The 23,647-nt window shown below is 45.1% G+C and overlaps 1 protein-coding gene across 3 annotated transcripts in view; it reads left to right on the top strand.

Annotated features, from left to right (window-relative positions):
• Positions 1-23,647, top strand: part of GALNT13 (polypeptide N-acetylgalactosaminyltransferase 13) — a 1,132,509-nt gene that overhangs the window by 500,748 nt on the left and 608,114 nt on the right. For all 3 annotated transcript variants that reach the window (XM_085645529.1, XM_085645528.1, XM_085645527.1), the window contains exon 3: positions 21,743-21,909. In XM_085645529.1, the coding sequence (XP_085501655.1) occupies positions 21,743-21,909 (167 nt within the window). The remainder of the gene's footprint in view (positions 1-21,742; positions 21,910-23,647) is intronic.

The raw sequence follows: 23,647 nt of genomic DNA, 5'->3' as shown, positions 1-23,647 counted from the left end.
GTCTCAGGAACCAGTCACAGAACTGGGATAGGGGTTCTAGTATGGAACCGATCCCTGAGACTATGGGTCTTCCTGGTGGTGGGACCCTGTTTTTATGTATCTTCGGCAGGGTATAGAACCTGGGCATCCTAGGGTTCTCATTAATGAGGAAGTCTGCTTCATGTTGTGTAATCCAGTTGTTGGCGGTGGCTTCTACCACGATGGACTCTATTTTGGTCATTAGGCGTCCAGTAGGGTCCGTCTGATAAACCTCATAGCTGGTTGCATCGGCTAATAGTCTCAGGCACTCTTGATCGTATGCGTTTATGTCCAGGATCACTGTGGCCCCACCATTATCCGCTGGTTTAATCGTGATGTCTCTGTTGGTTTTGAGATTTGACATCGCAGATTTTTCTTCCCGGTTTAGGTTTTGGAAGCCTTTTAGATTGTGAAAATCGATCTTTTCAATTTCTGCCAATACTGCCTGTTCAAAAGCCAGAACCTGGCATGGAATGGATTGTATAGGTGGACAAAAGGTAGATTTATTCCTTAGATCAGTATGTCCATCGTCCTTCGGTTTGTTTATTTCAGTGTCTCCAAAGAAGGCCCTGAGTCTGATTTTCTGAAAAAAATGTGCCAGTTCGGTATGTAGGGTAAATGGATCATTTTGGGGAGTGGGTACAAAGCCTAAACCTTTCTGTAGTACTGATTGTTCAGGTCCTGATAGTTGGTAATTACTCAGGTTCACTATGTTCGTGTCTGTTTGCTCGTTGAGGCTGTTGTGCCTTTGCCCCTGCTCCTTGTTACTGCGCCTAGTTGGTCTTCGGCGGTTTCCTCCCAGTGTACTCTTGGTCCTCTCCATTGTTTCTGTTTTCCTCTGCCTCGTCCCCTGCCCCTGGATAAAAAAGGTTGTGGGCCGGGATAATAGCCAAAGTTCGGCGGATAGAACGGTGGTTGCTGCCAAAATCCATACGGATTCATTGGAGGGGCGTACATCTATTGGTTATGGTGCGGTCTTTGTTGTTGACCTTGGTTGGTAGTACCTCCATTGTCTTCTTCGCCGCTTTCTGATGTACTGCGCTCATCTCCTGAACTGAAAGTCCAGTTCAGGGGAGTTGGACGGGGGCGTTGTTGCTGCTGTCGTCTCCTTGTAGGTTGGGGTTCTGGAGCCTTGTCGTAGTACTCATCAGTCGTATAGGGGTAGACTGTATCCCTATTGAATTTCAAGACATCCTTTTGAAGTTTGGTAATCTTTGACTGGGTGAGGAATTTCCGGTATTCTTGATGGTCGTTATTGATATCGTCTAATTTTTTCTTAAAGATGTTGATATCAATAGTCGTTTTAAGTCGACTCTCGCTCTGCTGGATCTCAACAAGAAGGGCATCTGCCAGTTGTCTTGCCGTGTTAATAATGAGCGCCAGCCAGTCCTTGGTACATTTCCAGGCTATACCGGACCAGTTGATCCTGAATTCTTTATTGTTCAGAAAGAGTCTGGGTTCGTTGGTGACTATCAGGCCCCTGGGAGCGGTGTTCTTCCTCAGGTATTCTGTCATAAAAGCTCCATGAAGAGCTGTTCTTATCTGTTCTTTCTTCTTGGTTGTTAGAGCTTCCCATTCGTCAGAGTTTTTTACGGTGCATGCTACTACTGTTTCTGCCAGTAGTGAGGGGGTTTTCAGTATTTCTGTAAAGGTGTCTTCGTCAAACATGACTTCCGTCTCCATTATTAAGGAGGTGGATTGTGGCTACACCAAGGACTTCCAATGTAATTATAGTATATGGGACGTTTGGCTTTTATCCAATACAGTCCTCGAAAGACTCCCAGTTGTGGAGTAGGCCCTAGTTAATGTTCCCACAGCCAAGAGGCTGTACAAAGCAAAGAACCACAGTTACACCCAGGGTCTGGCCCGGGGAGGGAACTAGAGGCGTTAGGGCACTAGAGAACGGTCAGCCTCCAACCAAAGCTATGAACCACAGAAAGGACCGTCCCTAGTTGTGTCTAAGAGATGCCCAATTTAGTGGGGGCAAATCACAAAAATTGACGGACTGGCATCACACACCACCAGGTGTCATGCTTCATCATCTGCCAGTCCTCGCCCTCTAAAAACCGCATTTGATAGAGGGCGGGCATACACCTGAAGACAGGGATGCACTTCTAAACTAAGTGGGGCCCAAAAAAAAAAAAAGGAGTGAGTGAGTGAATTTAAAAACCATCATAGTATACCTGAACAATTTTTATTCTATGGGGTTACTATGTGGGATTAAAATATATAAGTGCGGTGAGTGGGGACCTTATCATCCCGTCGCCGCTGTGAATCAGTGATTGTTAATAGGGGGTCAACATGTTTCTGCCTGTATTGTCCACATGGGTACGTGGCATTCGTCAGGACCTTAAATATTGGGCTCCAATCTTACCACTGGGGGCGTAGGCCTATAGCCAGCTGCCACCTGTTTAGAGAAACCTGTAAGAGAGAGGGGGTGAGACAAACATATAATACTCAAAATGGTTGTCATTCAGTAGACCTTGATGTGTCACAGTCACGCTCCATACTTACTGCTCTCTCCTAAAGTGAAAAAGGTGAAACATGTATATGAGTGTCAGGCATCTGTGTTCACTCTGACATTCATGTGAAACAAATATAGAAGTCTTACCCTATTGAAAAAACCTATTTGCCCCATGGGAGGGGTAGGGGGGAAATCCTTGTGGCCACATTCTGGTGGGAGACGATACAGGATGAAGACAAAAGGGTTAAAAACCAGACTGGTTGGGAAGGTATATCAAAGATACTGAATTAGTTAGCAGAAAAAACCATCAGGGCGTGCTTGGTCTACTATAGTTTCAACCTGTTGGAAGAAGAAATCAGAACAACGACTTACAGTTCAAGGCGTACTCCCCGCTAGAAAACCCAGTGCTGCATGCGTCCAGCCTCCTCCCCGGTGACATTAAGTGTAGTGCGCAGCAAGCTTTTATACTGTTGGGTGGGATCGTGGCATGCAATATGGGTTTCAGGTGAGCGTGGCGCACAGTGATGATGCTGCATTTCCTGTGTCCTGAGCGAAGCATGCAGAAAGGACTGCACGTTGCCTGTTTGTTGCCTGACCCTCGTGGGGGTGTGTCAGCACATGGCGCTGCTCTATGACACGCCGCTTCCTGTGTCCCGTCATTACCTCAGATGATTGCCTGGGGTGGGGCGGGACCAGCTATGGTCCAATGAAAGCGCCTGCCATAGTTTCTGGAGATACAAGGGAGTGATTTAACGTGTGTAGACACGTTATATAGAAATATGGGGAACATGTGCCCTGCTCATGAGTATTATTTCATGACGGGAGCAACTTTGAGTATTTACACAGAAGAAAGGAAGAGAAAAACAAAGAGAAAAACAAATCCAGATTGTTTACAGTCAGGGTGACGGTGTGGTTAAACCCACAATTAGTACACAAGTTGATTTTACAGCTACCGCATGATTGCTGATCAAGATGATTCTAGTTTTAGGGAGTAAGGGAAACTACGTATAGCTCTATTCACATGTATTACTGTGTCTATTGTTTGTGTTTTTGTCTTTATAATGGGTACTGTTAAAGTGTATGTTTTAGTGAGCGCTAAGGGAAGTTACTTCATTTGTAGCCATGGGATATCATCGTTCAATCCGTTTTTCCATGTCCCAAGGCGAAACACCCAGCGCTGTTCTCTAACATGTAAGACATGTGAGAGGCAGCCATTGCGCTTCTGTACTACTTCCAGTACCGTCCATCTTAGATCCTTATCAGAGTGTTCTTTCTCAAGGAAGTGTTTTGTTAATTTGGTGTTATCTTTCTTCCTTCTGATAGTGCTCCGGTGCTCACTAATTCTGATCTTTACACGCCTAGTAGTCATGCCAACATACATGAGTTGGCAAGGGCATTTGAGTAGGTACACTATATTTTCTGTGTTGCAGTTAGAGAAGTTCTTCTGAGTCCATGGCCGCTCAGTACCTATGTCCACTTCTTTTGTGGTGGCCGTGAATTGGCATGATACGCAATCGCCACAGGGGTAATGTCCAGTTGGTCGTTGGTGGCCCCATAGTGTCAGTTGGTTGTCATCTGTAGCGGCTGGTGGTTTTGTATGGACTAGTTCATCCTTGATGTTCCTACTGCGTTTGTACGCAAATAGGGGTTGGCTCCAGACTTTGTCGCTGGTGTTTAATATGCGCCATTTCTTTTGAATAATGTTCTGAATTTTGTTTGACGCTGGGGTAAAGGTGGTGACACACACCATCCGGTTGGCCGGCTCCTTTGGCGTATTTTCTAAAAGAGCTGCCCGGTTGTTGTTTCGAGCTCTTTTTTTGGCATTCTTGACCAATTTTTTGGGGTAGTTTCTTGCTCTGAGTTTCATTTCCAGGGTGTCTGCTTGTTCATGAAAGTCTAAAATTTCTGAACAATTTCTGCGGATGCGCAGAAATTGCCCTACCGGGAGGTTTTGTCTTTGGGCTTTGGGACGGAAGCTTTCAAAAAGCAGAAGGCTGTTTTTGTCGGTTGCTTTGTTGTGAACTCTTGTGCGTAGGCCTTCTGAAGATAGGTTGATTTCAAGGTCCAGGAATATTGCTCTTTCTTTGTCGATGGTATGTGTGAATCTCAAATGTGGATCAATGCTGTTTACCCATTCCACGAATGATTGTGCTTCTTCATTGGTACCCCTCCAGACGATCAGAACGTCGTCGATGTACCTCTTCCACATTTTGATTTGATCAAGGTAGGGGTTGGTTTCCTTAAAGATATGGTCCTCCTCAAATTGGTGTACGTAGAGGCATGCCAGACTGGGAGCGAATGTGCTCCCCATTGAAGTACCTTTGATCTGGTGGTATATCACGTCCTTGAATTCAAAAAAGTTCTCACATAGTGCCAGTTCTGCGCATTCCATTATGAAGTGTTGTGGTGTGACATAGTTCCAATCCTGGTTTAGAATTATTTGCTCTACCACTTGTAAAGTGCACTCCTGTGGTATACTGGTGTATAGCGCTTCAATATCCATGGTGACCAGGGTGTCTTCCATATGATTGATAGGTATGTCACGTAGGAGACAGAGAACATCCTTGGTGTCCCGTAGGTAGGTTCTTGAATTTTGGAAAATAGGTCTCAGGAACCAGTCACAGAACTGGGATAGGGGTTCTAGTATGGAACCGATCCCTGAGACTATGGGACTTCCTGGTGGTGGGACCCTGTTTTTATGTATATTCGGCAGGGTATAGAACCTGGGCATCCTAGGGTTCTCATTAATGAGGAAGTCTGCTTCATGTTGTGTAATCCAGTTGTTGGCGGTGGCTTCTACCACGATGGACTCTATTTTGGTCATTAGGCGTCCAGTAGGGTCCGTCTGATAAACCTCATAGCTGGTTGCATCGGCTAATAGTCTCAGGCACTCTTGATCGTATGCGTTTATGTCCAGGATCACTGTGGCCCCACCATTATCCGCTGGTTTAATCGTGATGTCTCTGTTGGTTTTGAGATTTGACATCACAGATTTTTCTTCCCGGTTTAGGTTTTGGAAGCCTTTTAGATTGTGAAAATCGATCTTTTCAATTTCTGCCAATACTGCCTGTTCAAAAGCCAGAACCTGGCATGGAATGGATTGTATAGGTGGACAAAAGGTAGATTTATTCCTTAGATCAGTATGTCCATCGTCCTTCGGTTTGTTTATTTCAGTGTCTCCAAAGAAGGCCCTGAGTCTGATTTTCTGAAAAAAATGTGCCAGTTCGGTATGTAGGGTAAATGGATCATTTTGGGGAGTGGGTACAAAGCCTAAACCTTTCTGTAGTACTGATTGTTCAGGTCCTGATAGTTGGTAATTACTCAGGTTCACTATGTTCGTGTCTGTTTGCTCGTTGAGGCTGTTGTGCCTTTGCCCCTGCTCCTTGTTACTGCGCCTAGTTGGTCTTCGGCGGTTTCCTCCCAGTGTACTCTTGGTCCTCTCCATTGTTTCTGTTTTCCTCTGCCTCGTCCCCTGCCCCTGGATAAAAAAGGTTGTGGGCCGGGATAATAGCCAAAGTTCGGCGGATAGAACGGTGGTTGCTGCCAAAATCCATACGGATTCATTGGAGGGGCGTACATCTGTTGGTTATGGTGCGGTCTTTGTTGTTGACCTTGGTTGGTAGTACCTCCATTGTCTTCTTCGCCGCTTTCTGATGTACTGCGCTCATCTCCTGAACTGAAAGTCCAGTTCAGGGGAGTTGGATGGGGGCGTTGTTGCTGCTGTCGTCTCCTTGTAGGTTGGGGTTCTGGAGCCTTGTCGTAGTACTCATCAGTCGTATGGGGGTAGACTGTATCCCTATTGAATTTCAAGACATCCTTTTGAAGTTTGGTAATCTTTGACTGGGTGAGGAATTTCCGGTATTCTTGATGGTCGTTATTGATATCGTCTAATTTTTTCTTAAAGATTTTGATATCAATAGTCGTTTTAAGTCGACTCTCGCTCTGCTGGATCTCAAAAAGAAGGGCATCTGCCAGTTGTCTTGCCGTGTTAATAATGAGCGCCAGCCAGTCCTTGGTACATTTCCAGGCTATACCGGACCAGTTGATCCTGAATTCTTTATTGTTCAGAAAGAGTCTGGGTTCGTTGGTGACTATCAGGCCCCTGGGAGCGGTGTTCTTCCTCAGGTATTCTGTCATAAAAGCTCCATGAAGAGCTGTTCTTATCTGTTCTTTCTTCTTGGTTGTGAGAGCTTCCCATTCGTCAGAGTTTTTTACGGTGCATGCTACTACTGTTTCTGCCAGTAGTGAGGGGGTTTTCAGTATTTCTGTAAAGGTGTCTTCGTCAAACATGACTTCCGTCTCCATTATTAAGGAGGTGGATTGTGGCTACACCAAGGACTTCCAATGTAATTATAGTATATGGGACGTTTGGCTTTTATCCAATACAGTCCTCGAAAGACTCCCAGTTGTGGAGTAGGCCCTAGTTAATGTTCCCACAGCCAAGAGGCTGTACAAAGCAAAGAACCACAGTTACACCTAGGGTCTGGCCCGGGGAGGGAACTAGAGGCGTTAGGGCACTAGAGAACGGTCAGCCTCCAACCAAAGCTATGAACCACAGAAAGGACCGTCCCTAGTTGTGTCTAAGAGATGCCCAATTTAGTGGGGGCAAATCACAAAAATTGACGGACTGGCATCACACACCACCAGGTGTCATGCTTCATCATCTGCCAGTCCTCGCCCTCTAAAAACCGCATTTGATAGAGGGCGGGCATACACCTGAAGACAGGGATGCACTTCTAAACTAAGTGGGGGCCCAAAAAAAAAAAAAGGAGTGAGTGAGTGAATTTAAAAACCATCCTAGTATACCTGAACAATTTTTATTCTATGGGGTTACTATGTGGGATTAAAATATATAAGTGCGGTGAGTGGGGACCTTATCATCCCGTCGCCGCTGTGAATCAGTGATTGTTAATAGGGGGTCAACATGTTTCTGCCTGTATTGTCCACATGGGTACGTGGCATTCGTCAGGACCTTAAATATTGGGCTCCAATCTTACCACTGGAGGCGTAGGCCTATAGCCAGCTGCCACCTGTTTAGAGAAACCTGTAAGAGAGAGGGGGTGAGACAAACATATAATACTCAAAATGGTTGTCATTCAGTAGACCTTGATGTGTCACAGTCACGCTCCATACTTACTGCTCTCTCCTAAAGTGAAAAAGGTGAAAAATGTATATGAGTGTCAGGCATCTGTGTTCACTCTGACATTCATGTGAAACAAATATAGAAGTCTTACCCTATTGAAAAAACCTATTTGCCCCATGGGAGGGGTAGGGGGGAAATCCTTGTGGCCACATTCTGGTGGGAGACGATAAAGAATGAAGACAAAAGGGTTAAAAACCAGACTGGTTGGGAAGGTATATCAAAGATACTGAATTAGTTAGCAGAAAAAACCATCAGGGCGTGCTTGGTCTACTATAGTTTTAACCTGTTGGAAGAAGAAATCAGAACAACGACTTACAGTATTATATATTTGTCTCACCCCCTCTCTCTTACAGGTTTCTCTAAACAGGTGGCAGCTGGCTATAGGCCTACGCCCCCAGTGGTAAGATTGGAGCCCAATATTTAAGGTCCTGACGAATGCCACGTACCCATGTGGACAATACAGGCAGAAACATGTTGACCCCCTATTAACAATCACTGATTCACAGCGGCGACGGGATGATAAGGTCCCCACTCACCGCACTTATATATTTTAATCCCACATAGTAACCCCATAGAATAAAAATTGTTCAGGTATACTATGATGGTTTTTAAATTCACTCACTCCTTTTTTTTTGGGCCCCCACTTAGTTTAGAAGTGCATCCCTGTCTTCAGGTGTATGCCCGCCCTCTATCAAACGCGGGTTTTAGAGGGCGATGATGAAGCATGACACCTGGTGGTGTGTGATGCCAGTCCGTCAATTTTTGTGATTTGCCCCCACTAAATTGGGCATCTCTTAGACACAACTAGGGACGGTCCTTTCTGTGGTTCAGAACTCTTGGTGGCCCACATCTCTGGGGCCCCCCCCCGGCCGCCACAGACCACGCACGCAACCTGGGAGTCATCCTCGACTCGAAACTCTCCATGACCAAACAAGTTAACGCAGTCTCCTCCACCTGTTTCAACACCCTGCGCATGCTCCGCAAGATCTACAGATGGATCCCGACAAACACAAGGAAAACAGTCACCCAGGCCCTAGTCAGCAGCAGACTCGACTACGGAAACGCCCTCTATGCTGGAGCCTCGTCCAAGCTCATCAACAGACTACAGAGAATCCAGAATGCCTCTGCACGCCTGATCCTCAACGTCTCACGCCGCGACAACATCACCCCCCACCTGAGGAACCTGCACTGGCTCCCCATCGACAAAAGAATCTCCTTCAAGCTCCTGATCCACGCACACAAGGCACTCCACAATACCGGCCCAGCCTATCTCAACAGTCGACTCTCCTTCTACGTACCCAACAGGAAACTCCGCTCCGCTGACCGCGCCCTGGCCACAGTCCCACGCATCCGGAGAACTACTTCCGGAGGCAGATCTTTCTCCCATCGCGCCGCCAAGACCTGGAACACCCTCCCCCTCTACCTGCGACAATCTGAAGACCTGCTGACCTTCAGGAGACAACTCAAGACCTGGCTCTTCGACCATTAACAGCTCCTCCCCCTCCCCCCCCCAGCGCCTTGAAACCCTCCCGGGTATGTAGTTCGCTTTACAAATTATGTGATTGATTGATTGAGACTAAGACGTATAGTAAAATTGGCTTTTGCATTTTTTTCCTACCATGATACCATTAAGGGGCACTACGGTAACATGTGCCACTTCAGCTGCGTATGTGTTTTGTCACCTTAAATTGGATTACCCATCCCCCTAATATTCTGTGCAGTGAAAATATATCTGCCTACTGGCCCCATCAAATACCTTGGTGTCCCTCAGGGCAAAAGGGATAGCCCTGCTTGGGAAAGGGAAAACTAATGCTGGGTAAGTGTATTATAGGCATTTGATTATGTGTGATTGTGGTACTCCTATTGAACTTCGAACTTAGAGTGCCCTTCCAAAATCTCCCAGTTAAGCACAGAAACACATGCTGACCTAAACAATTTAACTCCAGAAAACAACCCATTGTAATGTAGGTGTTCTGGTGAAAACAATGAGGCAAAAGGCAAATTAGAGTTATTATAGCAAGCATGTCCTATAGGTGTGGTAGCCAAGGGGAACCATGTCCAAGCTATTTATTGCAGAGCATCTCGACCAATAGGCAAAGCCCATTGGTGAAAAACCCCGGCAATGGCAGTGCCCGCTGTCACCCACTTGCTTATGTTGTAAATCCTCCAACAAGGAGGCAAAGGGCACGGCCTCAGGCTAGTCACAGGAGCAATACTTCATGGACAAATGAGGAAGGATCATGTCACATTCCCCTTCATTCAGGCCGGGTCTCATTTGAGGAGCTTGTCAACAGTTTGTGGGGTCAAACTAGGCAGTCAATCCCAATCTACATGTTAGAAATGGGGTCTCTAGTTGGCAAGGGCTTGCACCTTTGTCCAAATATGGACCCGTCTTCCTAGTCAGAGTAAGGGAGTTACACTCCTAAAATAACCCCTGCTCACCCCCTTGGTAGCTTGGCACAAGCGGTCAGGCTTATCTTAGAAGGAGTGTGTAAAGCATTTGCACATAACCAAAAGTAATACAGTGTAAGCACTACAAAAGGACACCACACCAGTTTAGAAAAATATCCAATATTTTTATATACTTAAGATAAGACCAAAACGATAAAAATCCACAATACAGTACTTAAAAATCTTCAGTTAGCAAAATAACTTGGTAAAACAATTCCTTGATGTAGATAGCTCCGTCCGGGGCTATCATGGCGTTGTGAGCAAACAAATCCAAACAGTTCTGGCTGACCGTGGCGTCGCGGGCCAGCTGCGGTTTCGGGAAGACCCGCAAACAGTACCTTTCAGAAATGCAGGGCGTCGATGACCTCTCGTTGAGCTTCCGAACACACGGCGTCCGCAGACATCAGTTCCGGAGGTCGGTGCAGGAGTCGTCGGGGCCCTCGAAGTCACACGCATTGCAGATCAAACTCCTCTTTGTTGAAGTCAGGAGCACTGGCGTCGGCAGGCATCGGTTGCTGCGGTGCGAAGTGCAGAGGTGTGGCGTGTGGTGCCCTCAGGTCGCGGTGTGAGCAGTGGCAGCGTCAAATGACGTCGCCGGTGAGACCAGGGTCGCGGTGTGAGATGAAGGCAGTGCTCGTCACGGTGCTGGCAGGTCACGGTGCAAGCAGTGGCGTTGTCGTTCCTGAAGTGCTGTCATTGGCTGACGAACTGGAGTCGATGGCACTGGCATCGGTAGGCCAAGGATTCGGTGCGGGATGAGGGCTATGCGTCGTGTAACTTTACCAGCGGTGCCCTCGAACCACGGTGCAAGCAGCAGCGATGATTCTGGCATGGAGTGTCGTCGTCGGGGATGCAAAGGTGTCATCGTGAAGCGAGACAGTGCGGAGTGCGGTGCCCTCAGGTCGCGGTGCGAGCAGCAGCTTGGTGGCGGCATCCGCAGGCGTCGTGGGTGAGACCAGGGTCGCGGTGCGGCATGTCGCGGTGCCCTCTACGGTGCCATCAGAACATGGAGTCGGCAGCGTCGTCGTTGATGTCGTCGGGTTGTTTTTCTTCTGTTGCAGCACAAGATACACAGTCCCCAGTGCTTAGGGCAGAAGAGCTTGAAGTCTTTACTGTTCCTGAGACTTCTTGAACAGGAGGCAAGCTGTACCTCAAGCCCTGGGAGAAACTCACAAAAGTAGATTGCAGAAAGTTCAGTCCAGTCCTTTCACTGCCCAAAACAGAAGCAGCCACTGCAGGCAAACACAGCAAAGCACACAGCAAAGTGGTAGTTCCTCCTCACAGCTTCTCCAGCTCTTCTTCTTGGCAGTCTTCTTGATCCAAAGGAGTTTTGAAATCGAGGGCTCTGGGCCCCAATATTTATACTAGCAAATCCTTTGTCCTCTGAAGGCAGAGGGTCCTGTACCTAGTTCAAACCAGTACCTAATTAAACCTGTTCGGGGTGCATTCTGCCAGCGTGCACCTTCTTCCTTTGTCAGTGTGGGCCAGGGTCATCAGACGCACCACAGGAGGTGGAGCCAGCATTCTGGAAGGCAGGCACAGCCCTATTCAGGCCCATGTGCTACTCCTCCCACCACTCTACATGCAGATAGGTCTATTCAGCCCTGTGCAGACTCACCCTGCCTCCTGGAGCCACCCCAGCTCCTGTCACTCAGAAACCAGACATGCAATACACAACTTAGCAGAGGCAGGCTGGATGGGTATGCAAGAAAATACCTACTTTCTAAAAGTGGTATTTTCAAACACAGAATATTAAAACCAGTTTCACTAAAAGATGTATTTTATCATTCCGAGTTCAGGCATACTAAATTCGTTTTTCTACCATGTTCCCTGGGTCAGTTAGGATTATAAGATGTTATAATCAAACTGCCCATTCTGGCCTATGGGAAAAGATAGGCTTGCAATAGTGAAAAATGAAATTGGCGGTAATTCACTATCAGGACATGCACACACACCAGGCATTTCCTGCCTTTCACATACAATGCACCCTGCCCACAGGGGTACCTTGGGCCTACCTTAGGGGTGACTAACATGTAGAAAAGGGAAGGTTTAGGGACTGGCAAGTGGGTGCACTTACCAAGCCGATATGGCAGTCCCAGACTGCACACAGGCTCTGCAATGGCAGGCCCGAGTTACACTTTACGGGCTGTTTGCGTGGGTGGCACAATCCAGTGCTGCAACCAACCAACAGCATTTGATTTATTGGCCCTGGCACTCGCAGTGCACTTTACTAGGGACTGACACATAAATCAAATAGTCCAATCATGGAAACACCAATCCATAACACATTTTATTACAGGAGCACTTGCGCTTTACCACTGATCAGCAGTGAGAAAAGTGCGCAGAATCATTTCACCAGCAAAAACAGTCAAAACCGGGAGATCAGAAAGCAAAAACTCAGGGGAAACACTCCAAAAGATGCCAAGTCTAACACTATTCTAGCTTTGGGGACTCCTGTTCTTTCTTATGATATGACAGTGCTATGAGGTCCTCATCTCCCCTGAGGAAGCTGCCATCTGGAGCGCCGATCTTCTACTCTATCTGGCCAGGTACCTCGAGGGTGCCACAGTAAAGCACCCACACCACCCTCGGCACCTTAGGCTTACTCTGTGTCCGGTCATATCTGGGCATGGTCGGGCAAGCACTTGGATCCCATTAGTAGCGGTCCAGCCAGTCCACAGTCCTCTCAGGTTCAATAAAGAAAGTTGTGTGTTTCGCAGTCATAATTTCTAGTTTAGCTGGGAACATTAATGAATATTTTATCCACAGGTCACTTCTGCACCAATAGGGTGAAATCAGGAAAGATCACCATAGAGTCATCAACTGTAATTAAGCCCTTGGAGTGGGAAGCCTGAAACAAGAGATCGCAATTGCCATAGTTCATGATCCTAGCCAGGATGGGCCGCTGCAGTGCTCCCACAGAGAGTCGCTGTGTGTGTACACTTTGGGCCTGCTCCAATACAAAGCATGCTAATAGACCCACTGGAGACAGATTCGTCTGCAACCAGTGTTCAATAAATGTGGTGGAATACATTCCTTTTCTGTGCTCGAGGAGGCCAACTATGCAGAGGTTTTCGCGTCTAGAATGACCCTCTGAATCTTTGGCTCAATTTTCCAGGATGGGATATCGTTCTGTTGGCAGTCGCACATTTCCTCACCCATATTCTTAAACTTGTGGAGACAGTGCTGCTATTGCTATGTCATTGGTGAGGAATTTTTCACTAAGCTTGCACTTTTAAAAAAAAATCTCTTCATTGTTTTTGCTTTCCAAACAAAATTGCAGTAGCCATATACATGTTACCAAATAATACAACTGTCATACATTTAAGTAAATACACTAATTTCTGCAGAACAGCACTAGACCCATTGTTCGCTGTAAGAACAATCTGCTAAAGTGTTTAGACATGCTCTCATGATACATTCCTCGTCTTATACCATGCATTGCAATAACATCTACCTTATATGACATCCTGAAAGGCATATCAATTTGTGTGTAGCGTTAGCGTGCTCGTTGTTCATCTCCCTTTTGGCCCTGCAGTTACACTTTACGCGATTTGGGCTCCGGGATTCCATTCTCCCCCTCCGTAGGCTGTTAGTCCGAAAGTGTCCTCAAATAAGACAGAAGGGGGTCATCGGTCCTAGATGTCCACTGGACGAGAGGAGGGGGCAGTATTTCAGCATATGTTGTGAGCTGATCTTTACAGTATATAAGATCGTTTAGCCACTCTTTTTGTTTTACTTGGGTGCCTGGCCTCGACCCCATCTGCAAGCTACCCTGCATTTTGCCAGGAGGAATCCTAGTGACAGGAATTTTCTGTGTGTGCTTGGTAGCTCTTCAGTGTGGCCTAAAAGTGTTATAACTGGCGAAAGAGGGACAGTAGTACCCACCATTCTGGAGAGGGAGGTTGTCACTTTAACTCAGTATGCATAGATCAAAACACATTGCCATGCAAGGTGCAGAAATCCCGGCCCCCCCCTGTCCACATTTATCGCATCTGTCATTTGATCTCAACGCTCTCCGGCGTATAATAAACCAGGTGTAGAAACTTGAAATTGATTATGCATAGCTGGCCATTGGCTGTTATCCGTCCCATTTGCTGTCAAGAAAATATCCATTTCTGATCAGTGAGTGGGGTGCTAAGCTCCTGATCCCATCGCCTTCTATAGTTGTCACCCATAGCAGATCTCTTTCCTTCAGCAGCATGGTACAGCCTAGACACTGCGTGTGCCATTGTAGTCGCTTGCATCAAGGCATGCAAAGTGTCTAATGTGGAGGGTTTTTGAGGAAAGTCAGGGATGTTGGCCCTAGCTTCTTGTCTAAGCCTTATATATATATGTATATATATAAAGGTGTCCATTGGTGTAGCGCCTTCACTTTGGAGTAAAGTGTCTAGATCCTTAAAGGAACCTTCATAATTTAGGTCTCCCCAGTTATTAATTCCACTCTTGCTGTGTATATTTTGGCAGAGCTTTTCATGAGGGACCAGGAGTAACTGGTTGTGTTGTATAGATATTGATGGTGAATACAGAACAGGTTTGTCCATTTTATTGACAAGTTGGCGCCATGCGAGATTGGTGCAGGCAACTGTAGAGTGTGTGTACCCCTCCCCATGGTCCTTGGCTCCAAGATAGGATGTGGTAGGCATGAGGGCCATATATCCCTGCTCCCCAGCTAAGTGAGGCATAAACAGTGGGGAGCGGAACCAATAGTGCACGTAGTAGGCCTGTGCGCACAGGATATATAGTTCCATGTCTGGGGCCTCAAAGCCACCACGCGAAGTGCAGTGCAGCACACTCTGGGTTGCTTACCTCCCCATGCAAGCCTGACCAGCTGGGTTTGGAGTGTATGAAAAAAAGACCATCCTGGGTGATATGTTGAGAAAGTGATAAAGTAGCTTAGGTAGTATTAGCTAAATATAGCCGGACAGCTAGCGACAGAGGAGTGAGATCAATCTGGTAATTGAGTTGGTGATGGACATCATGGCATGCTCACAACTTTTCTTCCCTGTCTCTGGAGATAACCACTCCCAAGTATTTTATCTCCGAGGCACACCAGGATAGTCGGTAACCTAATGAGAATTGGGATGTATGAAGAGTAAGAGGGAACAAGTGGGGTTTTTCCCAGTTAATATTTATGCCAGATATCTCCCCAAATCTGATAAACTCTCGGATTACAGGATTTAAGTTAGTGTGGAGGTCACATATAAAGGATGACCTCGTTGGCTTATAGTGCCATTAATATTTGTCTGGATGGATAACGTAGTGCGCAGCCCTTGTGATATTGCCTGAGGTTGTACGCCAAGGGCTCGATAGCCAGAGCGAATAGGAGGGGCAATAAAGGGCACCCTTGTCTGGTACAGCGTGTGATCAGAAACTATTTGAAATACTCTCAATTTACCTGAACCGTGGCTATAAAGTAACATAATTCAAGCCAGGAATGGTGGAGGGAGTCCCTTTCTCAGTAGTACCTCAAACATATAGTCCCACCCCAGCGAGTCAAAAGCTTTGGTCGTGTCTAGGAAAACCGCAACCACCGCCATTTCAGGATCCAAATCTTGCAACAATGCAAAGATTGTCCGAAGGTTATGGGAGGTGGTTCTCCCAGGTATAAAACCTGCTTGATCTGGTAATACCAATCTCCCCATCAGCCAAAACCTTTAACAATATTTTCACGTCACAATTAATTAGAGATAATGGCCTGTAAGCGCCACTGGTGGTGGTATATTTTCCCGGTTTAAGCAGTGTTATAATCGAAGCCTCCCACACTGTTTGCGAAAGTATACTGGGTAGTTTTGCCTCCACATACACTGTTTTTAGGATAGGGACTAATATAAAGGCATAGCATTTGTAGAAGTTAGCTGGTAGCCCATCAGCGCCTGGCACCCGACCATTGCTCAATTCCATTATGGCTGCCCAAATTTCGTCTTCCTCGATATCAGCCGCCAAAAATTCCCTATGGGTGTCACTAAGCCAGCCCAGGGTGATGTCTTCAAATTTTAGCGAGATGTTGTCAGAGTGTTTCTTAGGTGTGAAGTATAGGGTGGAGTAGTATTTCAAGAACGTATGAAGAATACCTTTCCGAGTCTGTGTGCAAGGTACCTTTTGCATCTGTGACACCAAAAATATAATTAGAATATCTGGGGGATCGTGTGACCTCAGCTAGGGCCCTTCCAGGCCGCTCACCCTCCCCAAATGCTCTGGCACTGTAGTATAGGGATCGAAATAGAAGCTTGCGGTCTGCTACAGAGTGAAATTCCATTACTAGCTCACGGAGTCTCACCTTCCTCCCTCCAATTGAGTTTACAGCAGTTTGAGTGTCCATTGATTAACTAGCCTCATCAAATTTCCGAAGCGATTCTCTAATGACTCGCAGGACGCCCCCTCCTGTGCAACGCACACACCTCATATGGTGACTTTAAATGCTTTCCAGACACATGACAATGCGGACAGTCTCTAGGTTTATGGGGGTGAAGTCATGTGCTTCCTTTCTTATTGTCTCACGGAAGCTATCATCTAGGAGGGTAGTGAGCTGGAGGCGCCATGATCTGAGTAGGGAGATCATACCCGAGGGACATAGTTATATCAGCACAGGGGAATGATCAGAGTATGTGCGCGTGAGATGGGTTGCACCAACTAGCCATGTACACAGCCCTTTCGATAACAACCAATAATTAATGTGAGACCAGCTGGAATGTGCCAAAGAATGGCATGTGCCTTCTTTTCATGTAGGGTGTAGAGTTCTCCATGCATCAAATAACTGCCATTCAGTCATAATGTCTGTCAAGTGTCTTCCCTCCTTGGTCGGGTGGACAAGGGGACTATGGGATTGATCTATGCTGGGGTTCAGCACCACATTAAAATCCCCACCGCAAATAACATAAGTGGACCCTACATCTATCACTAGTCCCCAAAGTTTATCAAAGAATGTGGGGTCATCTAAGTTAGGACCGTGACAGTTTACTAGAGTGACAGAGTGTGTGGCTATATGCCCCCACATAATACAGTAGCAGCCCTCTGGGTCACGAAGGGAGCCAGCTAGCTGATAATGAACGGTGGGTCTAATTAGAATGGCAACCCCCCTGGTGTAGGTAGAAAATGATGCAAAGCATCTGTGGGCTTCCCATTTCCCTGCACAAGAGGGTGAGGCTCTGGGATTCAGACACGTTTCTTGCAACATGGCTATGTGGACATCGTGGAATTCTGGATAACCCAGTATATGTCTGCATTTGCGTGGATCACGCAGGCCACACACATTCACGTCAGCAGCTTATAAGTTAGTCCTGCCACTCCTTGTGAGGTGTCCATATAGCATGCCATTCTGAAATGGTGACAAGTTCTGTGTGTCTGTCTGAGAGGATGGCAACCGTAAGTAATGCATGTGCACACTGTTGCATGCTTGTAAAGCACATTAGAATAGATACTGCAATAAAAAACGTAGATCTCCCTCACCGCCACCACCCATGCTTACGACCCAATCCCACATACAAATTTCTCCCACCCATTGATCCCTGAAGTTAACAACAATAAGAGAGTAAAACAACCCTATTTTGTGAAATATAAAGATCATATTGATAGGCCATGAAGATTAAACCATAAGGAAATAAAGGACAATACATCAGATATGCACAAGTCTGGGAAGAAGAGAGACATGCAAGGTAACAGAATTCCCTAGTGCTAAGAGAAATAGAAGACCTTAGGAGAAAAAGAAGGAAGAAAAAGAAAGACATTTTCAAGCGAATTCCCTCCAAGGAAATTCACCAGAGAGCCCAACGTTACCCTTATCGTGAAGCAGGGTGAGGACTGCGGAAACTGTGAGCAGCTTGGGAACCCTCTATGGCCTCCAGAATACAGTCTACTTAGCCTGTATAAGGGTTCAAGTCAGTAGTTGCTAGGGGTCTTGTGAGTGAGATCACTGTTGGAGCCGGGGGTATCCATGTGTTCAGTTCCCTGGGTAGGGATCTCAGTAGATCTATATTCCCCCATTGGAGGAAACTTATGGTGATAGCAAGGCACAGGCAATCCAATACAGGGAGTATCACTCCAAGTGAGACAGCTCACCAGTTGCCTGGTTCTAGCTCAGACAGAGATTTTCCCCATGCCCAAGCAAGCATGAGAAGCTGTTGGTCAGCAGGGATAACTGGTATTGTGTCGTGTGGTGTCCCATCCTTCAATTTGCAGGCCTTGGCTTCATCTGTCAGAGAGGTGTGCCTTTTGAGGAGTCCAGATGAGGGTGTTCTAAAGTCCTCCCTTTTTATAACTAGCAGATAGTGGCCCACCATTCCTATGGTATCTAGTTGGAGGGGAGCATCAGAAGGGAGGATGCCAGGTGGTAGCGGCGCGCTCACCCCTTCAGAGGACTCAGGATGCAATAATCCCACCCAAGTCGGAGGAGGTCCACACTTCACTCCGGGGGAGGCCACAGAGCCAAGGATGGGGGAGGACATCACCTTGCAGACACCCACAATCAATGTGCAGCCTCCCTAGGTCTGTTGCTCCTTCTCATGCCGAAGCTCCAAGACAGTTGTGTTGGCCTCCTGGCGCTCATGCCTATATTGCTTCAACCGCATACTTCACAACCTCACTCCCAAATGTAGGCTGGGGCACATCTCGTCATTGTAGCCTGACTGAGCCGCTGCCTCGGAGCCACCATGAACAGTCTGCCTCCCCTGCTAGCATGCCCCACAAGCCCTCCTCCAGGTTATTTAGCCCACCATCCAGTTAATTTCAGTCAGGGAAACATTCTGAGACCAATGTCAGCAAGTATGCCGGTTTCCCCCTGCTGATGTCAGCAGATAAGCTTGGGCTGATAAAGGAGCCGCAAATGAGGCATCTACCATGCTTGACGGTTGGCCACACCCTGATTTAGCATTATTTTCTTATGGCAAAATGCACCCTCACGTCCAAAATTGAAGCGAGGATGCAGGAATAGTGCTAAATGGGATCTCGGAGTAGGATTTTGTCCACTAAATTACACAAGCAGGAGTGATGCATAATTACTGAAATTTGCTTCTAATACCCCTTTGTAGTTAAATTCCTCAAAGGCCTAGTTTCTTCTTGTGGCCAGTGCAGGTAACCAACCAAAGTATCCACAAAACAATCCATTAGTGAAGCTACATGTGCTTCATATTGTTTGTTGTTTCAATTAGCATATCATACTACTTAGGCACATCTGCCACTACGACATGCTGAAGCAATTATTTTGTGTGAAAAATCTCTGTTATTTTCATATTCTATACCCAGAGTAGATTTTTGTAGGTGTCTCTATATGCTCTGGTTAAAGTGATATTTGCATACTATAATTATATTGGTTACACATAACTAACAAATTTCCCTGTTGTGTTTAATCTACATTAAAATGCTACCACTTTTCTCATGCATAGCTGCCCTTTGACCTATGCTTTTTATTGAAAATATACATATTTATGCATATATGCATATAATTTGATAGAACGTATGTGTAATATTTTATTATTAAAGATAAACTTATTTTAAAAATGTTTTAACAAATGGTTACATTAATTAAATACAGAGGGCCCGATTCACAGAACTAACTTAAGACAAAATCCTAAACTTACTACAATTTTGGTATTCACAGAAGGCACTTACTCTTTTTGGTATTCACAGAAGGCACTTACTCATTTCGGTATTCACAGAAGTTAGGAGTCCAAAATGCCTTCTGTGAATACCGAAAGTCTTAAAGTTAGGATTTTTCTCAGTTTAGGAGTAGTAAAGTTAGGACTCCTAAATGCCTTCTGTGAATACCGAAAGTCTAAAAGTTAGGATTTTTCTCAGTTTAGGAGTAGTAAAGATAGTAGTCCTGACTTTAGGACTCCTAAACTGAGAAAAATCCTAACTTTAAGACTTTCGGTATTCACAGAAGGCATTTAGGAGTCCTAAAGTTAGGACTCCTAACTTCTGTGAATACCGAAATGAGTAAGTGCCTTCTGTGAATACCAAAAAGAGTAAGTGCCTTCTGTGAATACCAAAATGGTAGTAAGTTTAGGATTTTGTCTTAAGTTAGTTCTGTGAATCGGGCCCATAGCTTTTAAGTAGTTCATTAAAAATGAAAATGAAATTAAAACAAACATGTTAGTGAGGGTAGGTCGCTTTTAATTTATTGTTTACAAATTAATATATATAAATGAACATTATTATCTTATTTAATGCGCACTTAATTTAATGGGTTAATGAGCTGTGTCATTTTATTTCGTGAGTTCCAGGTTTTTTAATATTAACATTATTTTATATTGATGTTACATAATTAAACATTTTTAAATATTTTTAATAAAATGTCTGTATTCTTTCCGATAGGATGATCCCCACCCAGTGGTATGGCTGTCCACCAATAGGTGAACAGTTACTAGTAGATATTTTACACTTTTAAATTCTGTTGAAGGAGGCTCCACCCCCTTTCTCAATGGGGTGGAGACATGAAAGTCTAAACCAAGGGGCTCATTCTGATGTCGGGCCGAAAGCCTCCACCTGACACCGTCTCGGATGCAGGAGGACGACATGCGGTCGGCGGTTCTGACCGCCGGATTACGATGCGACCAAACACTGTTCGGTTGGAGTCCCATTTTTCCCAATGGAAGCTCGTGTTATGCCCGACAACCGGCCGTAACACAGGCTCCTATAGGGTAATGGGGTGTGTGAGGAATACCATGCACCCTGTCGCAGGCACCCCATTGTGCCTGCTACACAGTGCAGGGTTTCAGCTCGGGCACCAACGGTAGGCAGCAGGGACAAAGGAGCCAGCACATGGGCCCCCCAAGCCTCTTTACGACAGCCTTTCTGAGTCAGACAGGTTGATGTGGAAAGGCTGTTGGAAATCAGCATTATAATCCCGATGATAGAAACACTGTCCATAGGGGTGTACAATGCGGTTCCGAGTGACAGGAGTACTCCGCAAGTCGCTCTGAACCGATTCAAAATGACTGTGCGGTTTACATTCCAACACCGAACATCATAATCAGGCGGTCGAATGCAAACTGACGGAATCGGTTGGAAGGGCTCCAATGCAGTTGAGGAGATTCCAACTGTTGGGAGGAGCCTTGACGGCCGACATCGTAATGAGCCCCTAAGTGTAACTCTCCAATCAGTAATTGTAAATCGCAAAAAACTTGAAAGGTTACACCTAGGTGCTGGAGTAGATCTGCACATGAGTAAATATCCACATGTATATTTACATTTGTGAATCAGTATATTTTCTCTCATATTAACAAATATGGGCTCTGCTGTTCCAATTTGACTTTAGCGTGCCTTGATGTCACAGTACAGTACATTATTACTCATGGAGTGCCGTAATGTAAAACAAAAAACGCGATATGCATAACTTTCTGAAACTCTTAAATAAATTATATTGATTTCAGTTTCTATGGTGTATGTTATGAGTATTTGTTGTCTCCAATTTCTAGTATGGATCAGTGTTTGGACTCCTGCTAAAGGTGGATTCATCAGTAATTGGTGTTCTACACCTTTCAAGAAAGCAAATTATAAAGCCCAGTTCCAAGATTCAACACACATTAACTTATGGATCTCACTGCAAAATGAAGGGTTCCTTTGCCAGTTATACAATCGTAAAATTTGACACAGTCTACTGTTTTAGAATTAATATTTAAATATAATAGATCTCATTGTCTCATACAGTTGTTTTTTTCTTTTTGCAGATGCAAGACAAAAGTGTACTCAGATGAACTTCCAAATACCAGTATTGTTATTGTGTTTCACAATGAAGCTTGGAGCACCCTTCTTCGAACTGTTCATAGTGTTATAAATCGTTCCCCACACTATTTATTATCTGAGATAATCTTGGTGGATGATGCTAGTGAAAGAGGTATGAATATGTTTTGGTCAAACACTCAGTTTATGTGTAGATTTCATTTCAACATGGACACTGTCAATATGATTAAACAGTTATTGCTGTTGCTATTATGCTAAACAGGAGGACCTGAAAGAAGGCATCTATGCCCTAGTTAGGACTGCTGTAGAGGGAGGCTGATATTAATTGCACTGAATAAAATCCAACGCCCAGCTATTCAGAATTGATCTTGCCCAATAAATTGCGCCTATTCCCAAATTATTGAAGAATAATACGAATGTTGGTGCTTAACAGCACCTACATTCGTATATAATAGTAAATTACATACTCTTTCACCCTTTTAAATTGCAGCAGGTTCGACCTACCAAAACAAAGGGTTCAAACTTTGTGTCATCCAGTGTTTACCAGGTATGGTAAACTCTATGCAACTCGAACTTCCCCTTACTGCAAAAAACGGAGGTTTGAGCCCGGGTTCGAAAACTCTGACTACTCATATTCAAGGCCTTTGATTAACCATCATATTGACTGACCATCGACCATACTTTTTCAATCATTCTTTTTTCTCATTCTAGTGTCATTTCTCCATTACATTAAGCCTTTATACTTTTAAAATGCTTAATGATAGTAGCACCTATATGCCTCTACTTAAGAAATTCTCACTGCAGAGGAAGCTTAATTTTGCTTTGTCCATTTGGTGTCTGTATAAATGTGTTAACTTGAGTTTGGGTCTTTTGAAATGCATGTTCCTGAGAAATTCTTGGAGGGAAACCACTATATTAATGAAATTTGTATAGGACAATGTCCACTTTATTTATGAATAAATGTTTATAAGGAAAGTTTAATTGATAGTTCAGAGATAAAAAATGCTAATTTGATATTGAAATATTGTAAAATATTCACATAATGTTCCCTTGGTTCTAAATATAATTTTAACGTTTATGATTGTAAAGGACTCCAATAGTAATGTCATATATATTTCATGTTGTAATATGAATTCACGTAAACAAAAAATTGCCTTGAATACTGTTAGAAATGGGGGTCTCCAGTTAGCAGTGGATTGCACCATGTCCTAGTAGAGGCCCCTTTCCTAGTCAGGGTAGGGGAGTTACACACCCAAGATAACCCCTGCTCACCTCCTTGGTAGCTTAATACGAGCTGTCAAGCATATCTCAGGGGCAATGTTTGAAGCATTTGTTCATAGATATACAGTAACACAGTGAAAACACAGCAAAAGAACACCACACCAGTTTAGAAAATAACCAATATTAATCTTAATAAAAACAAGACCCTAACGACATACATCCAAAATACACAAGCAAAGATATCACTTTAGAAGAGGTTCAAAATAGTTCAGTCCATAGGAAACTATGGATGCATCACTTTTATTACAAAGTATCTGGAAATCATCAAAATTAAAGACGAAAACAGGCGCAGTAAAGTGGTAGCCCCTCCTGACAGCTTATTCAGCTCTTCTTCTTGGCAGAATGTCCTCTGAGTCCTGGAGTGTTCTGAAGTTATGGTGCCAAGGCTCTGGTTATACCAGTTTCTGCCTTTGATGAAGTCACACTTCAAAGGAAAGTCTTGATAGAGCACAAGACCCTGACTTTCCCTGACCTCTGACTAGAGGAATTCAGGGGCTGCAGATAAAGTCTTTGATGGCCCTGAGACTTTTTAACAAGAGGCAAGCAACACAAGTCCTTGAAGAACCTTGGCAAGTAGGATGTAGAAAGCAAAGTCCAGTCATTTCACTGCC

This window comes from Triturus cristatus, chromosome 3_1, assembly GCF_964204655.1.
Source record: "Triturus cristatus chromosome 3_1, aTriCri1.1, whole genome shotgun sequence".
In the NCBI taxonomy this organism is placed as follows: domain Eukaryota; kingdom Metazoa; phylum Chordata; class Amphibia; order Caudata; family Salamandridae; genus Triturus; species Triturus cristatus.
This window is presented reverse-complemented; position numbering and strand designations above follow the sequence as displayed.